This window comes from Patella vulgata, chromosome 5 (genome assembly GCF_932274485.2).
Source record: "Patella vulgata chromosome 5, xgPatVulg1.2, whole genome shotgun sequence".
In the NCBI taxonomy this organism is placed as follows: domain Eukaryota; kingdom Metazoa; phylum Mollusca; class Gastropoda; family Patellidae; genus Patella; species Patella vulgata.
This window is the reverse complement of record NC_065883.2, coordinates 67390429-67403608: the sequence shown is the minus strand read 5'-3', so window position 1 is coordinate 67403608 and position 13180 is coordinate 67390429. Positions and strand designations below refer to the sequence as shown.

Below are 13180 nucleotides of genomic sequence, written 5' to 3'. Positions count from 1 at the left end.
TTAATTTAATTTTTTGATTGAATGCTCCTCCGCGCCTGAAATGTATACCCTAGTTCCCCACCACCCTCCTTGCATGCCACTGGAAATAGGATTCATGATCAATATTACAGAATCAAACAATCGCAATGTGGCCTTTCGTTAGAGTTTTGTTTTAAAATCAAAAAAATGGAATAAAGCCACCTGCATTTGAATGTTTGTTTTTCGTGAACACTTCTTAAAATTGTGATTCCTAAAAAAACAAAATCTAATTTAAAAACAAAAGATACTAGCTTGCATCATCTGAAAAACGTTTTGAGTTCAAAGTTTTGAGATTTTTTAAATAAAACATGGTTTAACAATTATTTACTTAGATTCCTAAAGAACAAAAGATAAAATTGATTTGAAAACTTGAAGTCCCAGAAAAAAACAAAACAACATTCATATAAAACACCTGTAGCTAGTTTGTTTTTTTTGGTATTCCTGAAAAAAGTGTTAATTTGTGAATTACTGCGACATGATAACTACATATCTCATATCATAAACACGAAACATCTCACACAAAACATCGGCAAATTATCAAGTCAAAATTTTCGGTTAAATATCCCCATTAACCTATTGCACACTTCCGCATGGAATTTTTAAACATGGTTTATAAACTATCATCAATGGTGAACGTATCTGCCTTAAAAATAAAATTTAGATTAGAAATTAGTAAATGTGTTGTTTAAATCTAACAGATGTTATATTTGTTTTTGGATAAATTCCATTAAAATTCCTCAAAATTTAATACTCAAGACCTTTATTTTTAAACAAAATCTTCAGTTTATTATAACACATTTTGAGATAAGGAGGTAAGGATGATGAAATAGGATTTAACGTTCTACTTTTCCGCTCAAACCAGAGCCTTGTTTAACATGGTGACTAGGCGGTGCCGCCGCCGCGCAATGGCCAAACTGTGCCGCCTACTGAGCCCAAAAAGTGAAGACGGGCGGCAACATACATACGTTTTGAAAATCGCTGACAAGGTTTTTCCCATGTGCCAATACTATATCATGGTGCGTAGGTTTACAAAATCGTCTTTCTGATTGTTTCATGGGTATATTTCTGTCTGCGGGTCAGTCGCAGCAGTGTTTTGATCTCGATTTTACAGGGTATTAATCAATCCATGGTTTAACAAGATGCCAAAACTAATAGTGTATCAAATCTCCGAAACTATTTTTTAAGTGCTCAGAAATCGAGTCTAAGGGAGTCAATTTTCAAAATGTTCTGGGGGAGGGCTCGCTCGCGGGTCGGGCATCGCTCGACATTGCCACCAAATCCTTAGACGAGGCTCTGGCTCAAACCGAGCAAATGAAGACAGTTTGGAAATGATTTTAACCCTCATCCCCATTAACACAGTGCTTGGTCATTTTCAAATCAATTTACTGATTATTTTGTGATCCTAGGGCGGAGAATTTGATCTGCACAGTGGTGTTTCCGGTAACACATCTTTGAATTCAAACTGTCAAGAGTTGTTTTACGCTTCTGGGTGAAGAAGGGAGGAAGAGAAATGGGGTTGATCATCCACTCGACACAAACTAGGTCATTTTGGGACTAACATGGTTCAATTTTATTTCAATACTTCACTTGGGCGTATGCGGCTTTAGCAGTGGGAGGAAACCGAGGACCCAGAGAAAACCTACGTTGTAGGACAGGCAATCCTACTCGTCATCAAGTACAAGCAGGGAATCAAAACCACACCACTTGACACAATGATGGACCTTCTGATTCAACTCACACATGTTAACCACATTCATTGACCTGCACCCCCCCACCCCCAGTAACATTTCCGGCAACTTTATTTTGAATTCCAACGGTCAAGGGTTCTTTCAAATGCAAGCATGTTTAAAATATTATTTCAATTACAAAGCACAACAGGCAAGAAGTGATATCAAGGGTTCTAGGAGGAGTAAGCATACCCTGCCTTGTGTATGACCACCATCAAAATCTAGAGAAAAATGAGAAGTGATATTAGGTGATCTAGAAAGAATAAGAGAGAGAGAGAGAGAGAGAGAGAGAGAGAGAGAGAGAGATGGGGTTTAACGTCAACTCGACACAAACTAGGTCATTTCGGGGCCCGGAGAGAATAACGACAAGGTTGGATAGGCAACCCTACTACTTGTCACATACAACCGGGGAATCGAAACCCCGCCAGTTGACTCAATGACAGACCTTATAATATAACGTGCATGTGCTAACCATTTGGCCATCCACCCCCCTAGAAAGAATAAACATACTCTTAGAGTTACATAACTGTAATGAAAATAAGGGTGGGGGTGGGAATGGAAGAGCCTTGATCTTTGCAGCTGATCCATCTGTCACCCCCTACATGTTATTCATCAGAAACATTTAAATATTATTCAAAATCAGAAACAGAAGAAAAATAAAGGAAGGAAGTATAAAAGAAAGAAATGTTGACGCAGAGCAGCGACCCTAGTGTGAATTAAAACGTAATTTAATATATCGTCAATATTATTATAGAGTTCATCCCCTTTAATTGTGAATTATTCGTTGAATTTGTTTCGTCTGGTTCTGCGGAATGCGATGACATCGGGTGTATTTTATCAACTGGTGTAATTCGTCTCTTTAAGATGGAGAGGAAAGGAATGGTTGTCATTACTCAATACGAGAACCAGATCCTATAACAGATCACATGTTTTACATCTCCTCAAAATATACACAACAAGCAGACGACAAACAGATTCTGATGTAACGTGAACAGAAGTCCCTGTGCTATTCATTGATAAAAAATTAACAGATGAATTGACAAGTAAAAATACGCTGATTAGTCAAAAAATGTTTATCAAAAGTTTGTTGAAATTTGTAACAGAAAAACTATTTATTGTTAAAAAAAATAATGGTTTACAGACTGATTAGACGAAAAATGTATAAAATTTATAAAAACCCTGTTCTATTCTATTTACTGATAATAAATTCATAAAAATAAATTCATAAAAACCCTATTCTATTCTATTTACTGATAATACAATAACGATTAATCAACAAGTTTAAAGTCTTGATGCGTCAAGGAATCCCTTACAAATTATATCGGTCCAAAAATGACTGCAATAAAGTGTTGATGAGACTTTAAACCCCATTCCATTTAACAAAAATTACCTTCTCTTGCAATCCCAATAATTATTTATCAACTTTCTTTAAACAGGCCTTTAAGGACTAAATATACCTATTGCTGGTCTTTCTTTGGGCCTTAAATGTTATATAAATTATCAATTATACATTTATTTACATGATAAGACCATAATCAACTCTTGACGCCATCGGATGGCTCCAATTTTAAGTAGATTAGAACAGTTTGGCCATTTAATGATTTAATTTAAAAATGTAGAAGCGAGGCTAAAACTCGAATGACCAGTAAGGTGTTTACAATCAATGCACACACTACAACTATTAATAACTTTGCTAAAAATAAAGTAATTTGAAATATTATAGCGAGAACGGCCAACTCTTTATCTAAATTTTACATAAGCCCCTTTAATTAAAATAAAATTATTTTTCTACATTCTAGAATTGCTTTTTAATTGTTCAAGCACTTAGATAGACTTCTGTTTCACTTATTTTTTTTCAAACTATGAATTTAGTTTTTGTTTGATTCCCTCTTTCCTGACAATTAGTGAAAATATTTTCTCTGAATAACTAACATTTTTCACGAGCAAAATGGTGTAAGTGTTGTTTGTATTTTCTTTCCAATTTCCTTTCTTTTCTTTTTTTTTCTCCACAAAAACAGCGATCATTTACCTCTTACAAAATACACCAATTTACTTTGGTGAAGTTAATCGTGTTTGGAATCTCGTATTTTTCGTAAAACTGACAGAAAACTGAATCCAAGTTGAGCACATTGGCTCCGCAAGTCAAATCATTTCTTTGAGTGCAAAAGATGTGCAGAGGTTAAAAAAAAACAAAATAGATAACGAGTATTGACTTATATTTCTTCTGAAACATGGTCAACATTCTTATAGCAAAATGGAGCCCTGATAATAAACAGCATTTCTCGGATATTATGATCACCCGTCTGCAAGTCTGACATTCCTCCAGTATTTACATTGTTTCCTAAGATTGATATTTTTTCTCGCTGAATGAATTACCGAGATGAAAATCTACGATCAAATATGCAGTTTTTTTGGGGGGGTTTCAAGTACCTTATGGCTAGGCCCCTTTCAGTATTTGGTTATTTACATTTTATACAATATATTACGTAGGCTAGCATTCATGTGCCAAAAAATAGTCGGAGGTGTTGACTAGACATATTTAATTTTTTATCCAGCAGCGAACAAATGGAGGGATATTGAAAAGTACTGTTCCTTCTGTCGTGGTTCTGTTTCCGCAGCATAATCTCATTTTTATGCAACTTTATGTACATGTACGTAACCAGCCTGTTTAATTAAGAATGTAACCATGATGTTTAATTACTAATATAATCATTCGGTTTAATAACTAATATAATCAGCTTAATTAATAATTAACCAGTTGGTTCAATTAATATCATTAGTTTGATTTTTGACATAAACTGTTCAGTGATGAACATGCCTACCTAAGTAGCTGATTAGATTGTTTAATTGGGGAAGCTGTTTCACCTATTTTTCCATATTAGATTGTTTAATTACTAATATAATTAGGCTGTTTGATTACTAATATAATTAGTCTATTTAATTACAGTTATGATCAGACCATTTAATTACTAATATAATCATACTGTTTAATTACTAAAATAATAAAACTGTTTAATTACTAAAATAATAAAACTGTTTAATTACTAATATAATAAGATTGTTTAATTACTGATATAATAAAACTGTTTAATTACTAATATTAGTTAGGTATTTGACATAAACATTAGCTTAATCTAGGGATATCAAATTTTTAATGGGGAAAGATACAGAAACACAGCACATCTAATTGAACCAACAATATTCATTTTCGCCCAAATGCAAGAACAATTTCAATTTATGAGAAGATGATTTCAACCATGGTGGCACCAGAATACCTGAGATCACTGACAAATGACAGACATACCAATATCTATAATAATAAACCTGGCAATAACTGTTTCCTCTCTCTGCTGATTGTAAATTGATTGAAACCAGAAGTCCCTTTATTGACCCTCAAATTATTCTCACATTAAAAACCACTAACAATTGATGAACTAACAAATACCAGCTGACAGGTACTATAATGAGGACCAAGCAAGGTTGTAATTACAGAGGTACTTATCTTTTTTCATACCCTAATTGTCTCTCCAGCTCTAGATGTGCCTTTAATATTAATTACTCATTCTCTGAGTGAAATAAATAATATTTGAAACCATGACAACTTAATACTTTGGTGTCTGCGATATCACCTGATGTAAAAGCAGATGTTTAAATTAGAACAATACTTTGGTCATTCACAGATTATTAAAGAAATATAACAAGGGCCACAGAGGATTTAAACTGTGTGGATCAACAGATTAAATGTCAAAAGAGCAAACCTCTTTAGTTTAACACAAGGTACAATTTTATGTATACACAATTACTCAGTTTAATACTAAGCGACAGTCTTTAATTTATTTCAAAAAGTGCTGATTTCGTATACTCAACAAATATGTAAAAAGATTTGAAATTTAAGTTTTGTTCAATTGTTCAGATCTTTTTCTTGCACAAATATTTTATAATTTTCATACTGGTACAAATAAAATGCGAGAGAACTGGGGTTAAAGAATAATTTGACCCAAACTAAGTTATTTCATATGTTATATATATTAATTCCAATAACTTGCATGCAAGTACGCTTCTTTAGAAATGGGAGGAAACCCAAGGACCTGGAGAAACTACGTAAAAACCTGGATCTAAACCATGACTTGCATATATAAACAACATGTCTTATGATATACAGTTCATGCTTTAGACCGCTCGGTCCCTCTTCATTACCTGCATCCACCATTCCCCTCCCAAAGCCAGATGTAAAACAGCTAGTATCATATCAAAGGAAACTAGAAAATAACTGAAATTTTTTCTGAAATAAATCTTCAAGGTCAAGATTAACACTTGAAGAACACTTGTACAAAGTCAAACAATTAAAACGCAAAACCCTAGGCCAAGCCAATTTCAATTTCTGTTTTCCCAGAAAACTATTTCAAAATTTTCCTCCCAGTTTCTTCATTAAATATTGGTTGCTTTTTTTCAAAAATTTTCAATGCCAAATCTTTAAGAAATGAAACATACCCCCCCTCCCCATCTTTCACAAAACTTATATTCCTTTATTTATCAAGATTCTGAGAAGAACTAAAAATAAATTGGTTTGGCCTCAACGTATGAAGGTCAAGATACAATAATATTTCCATTAGATTAACAAACTTTTAGATCGGTAGACTTGTTTCATCCTTCACGCTGAGTTGTAAATTTCTATCCCTTTACATTACTTATTATTTTTACCTATGAAAACAAACGCATTAGTAATTGTAGATATACTCTTGTAGATTCTTAATCTATTGTTTATCTTTATCAAAAACTGAACATGGGATATCGATGGGACCAGAGGAAAGTACTCGGGTTACGAAAAACACTTAAGTTGTAGAGCAGAGCCTTCTGGCTACACTTTGTAAAACGTCTTGTAAAAGTACCTGTATCTTTCTTGAAACCTGTACACTAAAAGGATGAATGTAACTTTTCAAAGAAAATATTTACCTGTCAGATCATATTTGAATTAAGAAGTTTCATGTATCTATAAATTTTCTTGGGATTTTTAGAGTAAATATATTATGATTCATTTACAGAATTTATGGATGTGGAAATTGTACTCCATTACACCCCCACACCAATCTCTAACCCCTAAACAAAAGACCAACCTCCAATCCCTAAACAACACGCCAACCTCTTATCCCACCAATCTCCAACCCCTAAACAATACACCAACCTCTAATCCCATCAATCTCCAATCCATAAACAATACACCAAAACCTCCAATAACACCAATCTCCAACCCCTGAACAACAGACCAACCTCCAATCCCACCAATCTCCAACCCCTAAACAATACACCAAAACCTCCAATCCCACCAATCTCCAAACCCTGAACAACAGACCAACCTCCAATCCCACCAATCTCCAACCCCTGAACAACAGACCAACCTCCAATCCCACCAACACCTAAATAAATTCAAGAATACTTTGTCATCCAATAATAGGAATACCTAAATGAAACCATAAGAAAATATTGACTATAGATATCTATGAACTAGAAGGGAAAATAATTTTTGATGGTTTACTCTGCTGGGCATATAGGAAATGTGCCCTTTTAGAATTTGTTTCCCCCTCGCACCCCTTCCCCCCCCCAAAAAAAATAACTGTATGCGCTCTTTTACTTGCATTTGTCAGTGAATAAATAAAATACTATTATCTAGAGCATTGGACACAAACAATTCAAATTTAAACCGATTGTTTTTAAATTTAAAGAATTTGCCTCAAACAAGTAAAAATTAAACTATTTCTAATTTTGATGAATTTGCCTCCAAGATGTATAATTTAAACTGACTAATTTGAAATGTAAAGAATTTGTCTCAAAGTATAATTTAGGTTGACTATTTTCAAATTTCAAAAATTTGCCTCAAAAATTTGAGTTATAAAAAAAGATTTGTTTATATAGTTACTCCTGATTCCTGTAGACACAAAGATCTTCTGTTTTTTTTATTTCATTTGATAAATCAGGTTATTGTAAGTAATATTTTCAGGAGAGCGCCATAATGTTTATACAACATTTACTTCGTACTAGAATCCTGGAAGCTATAGACACCAATATCTATCACATGCCGAGCCTTGGAGTCTTCTAGTCATTGAGAAATATTGCAATATATATTCCACAATTTCTTCCATCCCTTTTATTACGATCTTTCGTAACATGCATCATGGTTCCCATTTACCGTTTATGTAAACAAACTCGACGCCTGGCGCCAATGTGAATCGTCATATAACACATTAGACAAATAAAACATTTTCTCGGACAAAAGACGATTACAACAAACAATACACCGTCCGCGAATCAATATATCCAAAAGTGTCTATTCACTGCGAGTAAGGTTTTCATTTTCAAGAAATAAAACCACGGGTCAATGTCGTCTGAAAAGAAAATTAATTAAAATTCGACAAAGATTTGCAAGAGGACAAAGTTAGATCAATTGAAATCCAATCAATGATGGCTAAAAAAATGTGCAGAAGTTTTTCTCCCTTTGAGCAAATTGGACAAGTGTCGGAACAATTTAGTTCAAATCCAATCTTGTGTATGTCTTCGTACAATACTTGCGTAATTAGTTTTAGGGTTCACTAGTTTTATTAGTTTGTAACAATCATTACAAATTACGACAACTCCACGATATAAATTAAATTATTTCATTAAGTTTATCGGCAGTTCATTAAAGCGGTAAGAGCATTTTAATCATGATTCCAAGATTTGGTGTGCTTACTTTTCAAGAACACAAATATGATATACTAATTGGTGTGCTTACTTTACCAGAACACATATGATATACTAATTGGTGTGCTTACTTTACCAGAACACATACCATAGTTGATATTTGGTGTGCTTACTCTTTTAGAACACATAATACCATATAACATTTGGTGCATTTACCCTTCAAGAACACATAAAACCATATAATTTTTGGTTGTCTTCCCTTCAAGAACACATACAGCAAAATAATATTAGTTGTGCCTCCCTTTTCGGAAAACATGAAACCCTATATTTGGTGTGCTTACTCTTTTAGAACACATAAAACCATACAATATTTGAAGTGTCTACCCTTCCGGAAAACACAAAACCATATATTTGGTGTGCCTACCCGATCAGAACAAATAATATGATATAATATTTGGTGTTCTTACCCTACCATAATACATAATTTGACAATTTTTTTTTGTAGAGTAACTACTGGTATATATTATTGTCAATTTTTCAGATTTAATCTGATATCAGTAAAATAAGTTAATTTGTGCATTCAAATGTTTTGTTTGTAAATGCCTATGGGGCTGATGCCAGAATAATTTAAGTCCCAGGCTTGGTCAACTACCTGCTCAATTCAAGATTTGGGGGGCAGATGGATCAGGATATAAAAAAAACCATGAATTATATGTGTGATATGTCCACGTGTTTGTCTTCTCAGTTTCTATTTGTTTGTTATGTGCAAGTGGAAAATCAAGTGCCAACAACTTCATGAACTTTACTCTTTTTTTTTTCAACACAAAAACATTAGACTAAATATTATGTAATTGGAGAAAGATGGTGGATCCACTTTAAATAAGTTTGAACAGACGATGAAGAATCGAATGCTAGTTAATTAAACACCTACCGGAAAGATGGCTTCGGTTTTCCTTTTGGTGGGAAAATTTTCAACTCAAATCTCTCATGTAATGGTATCACCAATCGACTATTGGCCAAAAGTCTTGGCTCGAATGTACCAGGCATAATGTCATCTAAACCTTAAAAAAAAAGAAATAATAAAAATAAATTTTATAATCAATTAACATATAAAAATATATCTTTTTATTGTCATAATTTCTGTGTATAATTATTAACATTATGGTTAACATTTAATATTCTGATCTATTTTTTAAAATAAAAAAAATCCATTTCGTAACATAACAAGAAAGTAATTGTAAAGTTTGTGCTTCAGAAACAATAACATATGAATGCCGATGAGTGTCATGCCAAAGGCAGAGCATAATTACTCTTGCTATTTAAATCCATCAATTCTAACCAAGGAATAATAAAATAATAAGTCTTCCATTTGGAGATAAGTTTGACTTTAGAGGTATATGTGCCCAATCTGACTTGCCGTGCCTTTTATCCAATATGTTAATCACTTTTATACAACAATTTATGAAGTATGTTCTTGTGGTGTGCCTTTAACCCAATTTATGAAGTATATACTTGTGGTGTGCCTTTAACCCAATTTATGAAGTATATTCTAGTGGTGTGCCTTTAACCCAATGTATGAAGTATGTTCTTGAGGTGTGCCTTTAAACCAATTTATAAAGTATATTCTTGTGATGTGCCTTTAACCCAATTTATGAAGTAGTTTCTTTTGGTGTGCCTTTACCCAAAATTATGTCTGTTCTTGTGGTGGGCCTTTAATACAATCTGTTATATAATTTATATTTTATAATAATTTATATTTTATAATACAACTTATGAAGTATGTTCTTGTGGTGTGCCTTTAACCCAATTTATGAATTATATTCTTGTGGTGTGCCTTTAACCCAATTTATGAAGTAGTTTCTTTTAGTGTGCCTTTAACCCAATTTATGAAGTATATTCTTGTGGTGTGCCTTTAATCCAATATGTTACGTAATTAATATATTAATCATTGTAAGCATCTATATAACACAATTTATGAAGTATGTTCTTGTGAATGTGAATGTTTTGATAAGAGATTTATATTGAAATTTTATCACCAGAAAAACGAGACGACCACCCAACTTTATCGACTCAACTTGTTTTTATAGGAGGAGATTAAATCTTACAAATTTTTAAAAAATATCTAAAAAGAACACGCTCATAATTCACACCTGATTAGCCATGTTGTGAAGAAAAATTCAGATATTTTGAGTTACACTTAATGAATCGTTTGAATATCTGAATTTCATCCAAACACATTCGGCCAAACGATGTGAGGGAGTGGGAGACAAAGAAACTATCGAGGCTACTTGAATAATGTAGCTTGCTGGGATAAAAATGTCACGAATATGTTGACATTTGCACGATACGTTTATAGAAAGTTCCGTTCTCAGAGAATCGCCGTGGTAACATATGAATCAAATGTGGAAATGTAACAGTAAGATTCTTTCAACAAATAAACAGAAGATACCGAAAAAACCTCGAGAGAACCAGAAAACACCCCCTGAGGAATATGGCAGCTAAGACGTCCATGTTTTCAATTACTGAACATGAATTCTCGGCACATGTTTTGTGTTGTTTTTACAAAGCCGAAGACGGCATCATCCGAATTATATTATAAGGAAATGTGCGACAGGTGTAAGCAGAATGTTCTAACAACATTTATCGACGAGGATTCAAGGTCTCGACTTGATTGCTATGCTGGCAATGTTCATCCAGCACTGTTGAGACAGATGCTGCGGATTACCCACACGTAAGGACGTTCATCGTGGTAAAGAGTGTTGGGATGGGAAGACATCTTTGTCGGCCCACTTCCGAAACCTCTGTTTGTTTTTTCTGAACATGGAGAAAACAGTTTGACTCACGTTACGAACTTCTAAGAGTAACATTGGTGTCTGTTGAGAAAACAAATTGTGTTAAGGGTAGGATCCAGTCAAATACCAAATTGCACACGGTATAAAGCTGATGTATAAAAGTGAATTTCTCGTCAACACTACATGAGATTATCCTTTAAGTTACACAAAAAATCTCTTTGTCTTAAATACATGCTAGCTATACAAACTCTCAAATAAAGTGGTATAAAAGTGAATTTCTCGTAAGCACTACACAACTTTTCTTAAATACATGCCAGCTATACGAACTCCTCAAATAAGAAATGGTATAAAAGTGAATTTCTCGTAAGCACTACATGAGATTATCTTTTAGGTTATACAAAAAATCTCCTTTTACTTAAATACATGCTAGCTATAAGAACTCCTCAAATAAGAAGTGGTACTAGGTGTTCATGACACAAATTTCTATCATTAAAGTAACAATGAGCCTATGCAATCCAGAATAATTTGTCATCTTCTAATCATACTGATTGTTGAATATGCTTATTAATCTAGTAATTCTAATCGTTTAAGCTCTGGTATAGGGTGACCCCCCAAAAAACAGAACCCATAAATTTTTTATTAAATCCTACAAAGGTCCAGCAATTTTGATGAAATTTGCTTGGACTTAAAACATACATTATGCACGAGCAAAATCTGCTTATTACAAGTCTTTCTTTAGGCCTGAAATGTTATCTAAATTATCAATTAGACATTAATTAACTAATCCAGACCATAATAAACTCTCAATGTCAAGGCTATCCTTCGATGTTGGCTGGATTAGATTCCTATATGCCGCTAACGGCCATTGATAATTAAATCAAAAAAAGTGGATAATCAAGACTATGCTGTTTATATTAATGATTTTAGTAATGATGACCAAGACTATGCAAAAATTTCACCCGCTTCTTTCTCGGCTCATAGTGGATCAATTTGATTGAAATTTTCAGCAAATTACCTTTACACTATCTAGTTTTTAACTATTATAGCGAGAACTGCCATCTCTTTATCTTATCTCCCATAATGTATCTTTAAATATCTATCTGTGTACGATCATTCCCCAAAGTTTCAGGTATCTTGGTGGCTTTACATAAAAATCATGTTCTTTCCAAAATATACTCCAAGTGGCCTCCACTTGTCAATTACTTGAGTATTTCATGGCTCAGAGTGAAGTAACTTGTCAGAAATTTTCAGAATATTCCTGTTACATTATCTATATTTTAACTATTATAGCAAGAATTGTTAGCTCTTTATCTAATCTCTCATAATGCCCCTTTAATGTAAACAATTGTTATTGGGTAATTATATAATATATAAGCACCATACCAAATTAAAAATTATAGTTTTTAAAGAAATGTGGCATTTTTTAAGATGCAGTTTGTAGATGATCGTAAATATAGTATGTTTTAAGTCCATGCAAAGACTCATTGGATTTTATATATCAATAACAATATTGCTACTTTCATTTCTTTTATGAAACATAACATAAATTTCTATTTTTATAATTAAATATAGATATATGTGTTTCATTTATCATTCACTACAAAAATAGAACAAATTTTAAGAATAGTATGGGATGTTCTACGCAAATTATGGTTCAACATTTTCACATCTCTTAGCATTGCAATAAAATACTTCAGATGGGACGAAAAATCGAGGTCCTGTGTACACATTGGCGTGCACATAAAAGATCCCTTGGCAGTTGGAATTCGATATAAGAGTAGGCCGTAGCGCTGCTGCCCAGGCAAAATTTCCCTCATAGCACACTGTGACATATGCCTGTCTTCATTAGCCCAATATAGGAGCAGAACAGTAGGACGTTAAACCCCATTTCATTTCATTTCATTTCATTTTGCAATAAAATACAATAGTTAACTGTCAAAAAGCATACATTGTTCAGTGATATTAAAA

General features: G+C 33.1%; 1 protein-coding gene across 3 annotated transcripts in view; it reads right to left on the bottom strand.

Annotated features, from left to right (window-relative positions):
- Positions 1-13180, bottom strand: part of LOC126820416 (inactive tyrosine-protein kinase 7) — a 173296-nt gene that overhangs the window by 28629 nt on the left and 131487 nt on the right. For all 3 annotated transcript variants that reach the window (XM_050548341.1, XM_050548342.1, XM_050548343.1), the window contains exon 7: positions 9352-9481. In XM_050548341.1, coding sequence (XP_050404298.1) covers positions 9352-9481 — 130 coding nt within the window. The remainder of the gene's footprint in view (positions 1-9351; positions 9482-13180) is intronic.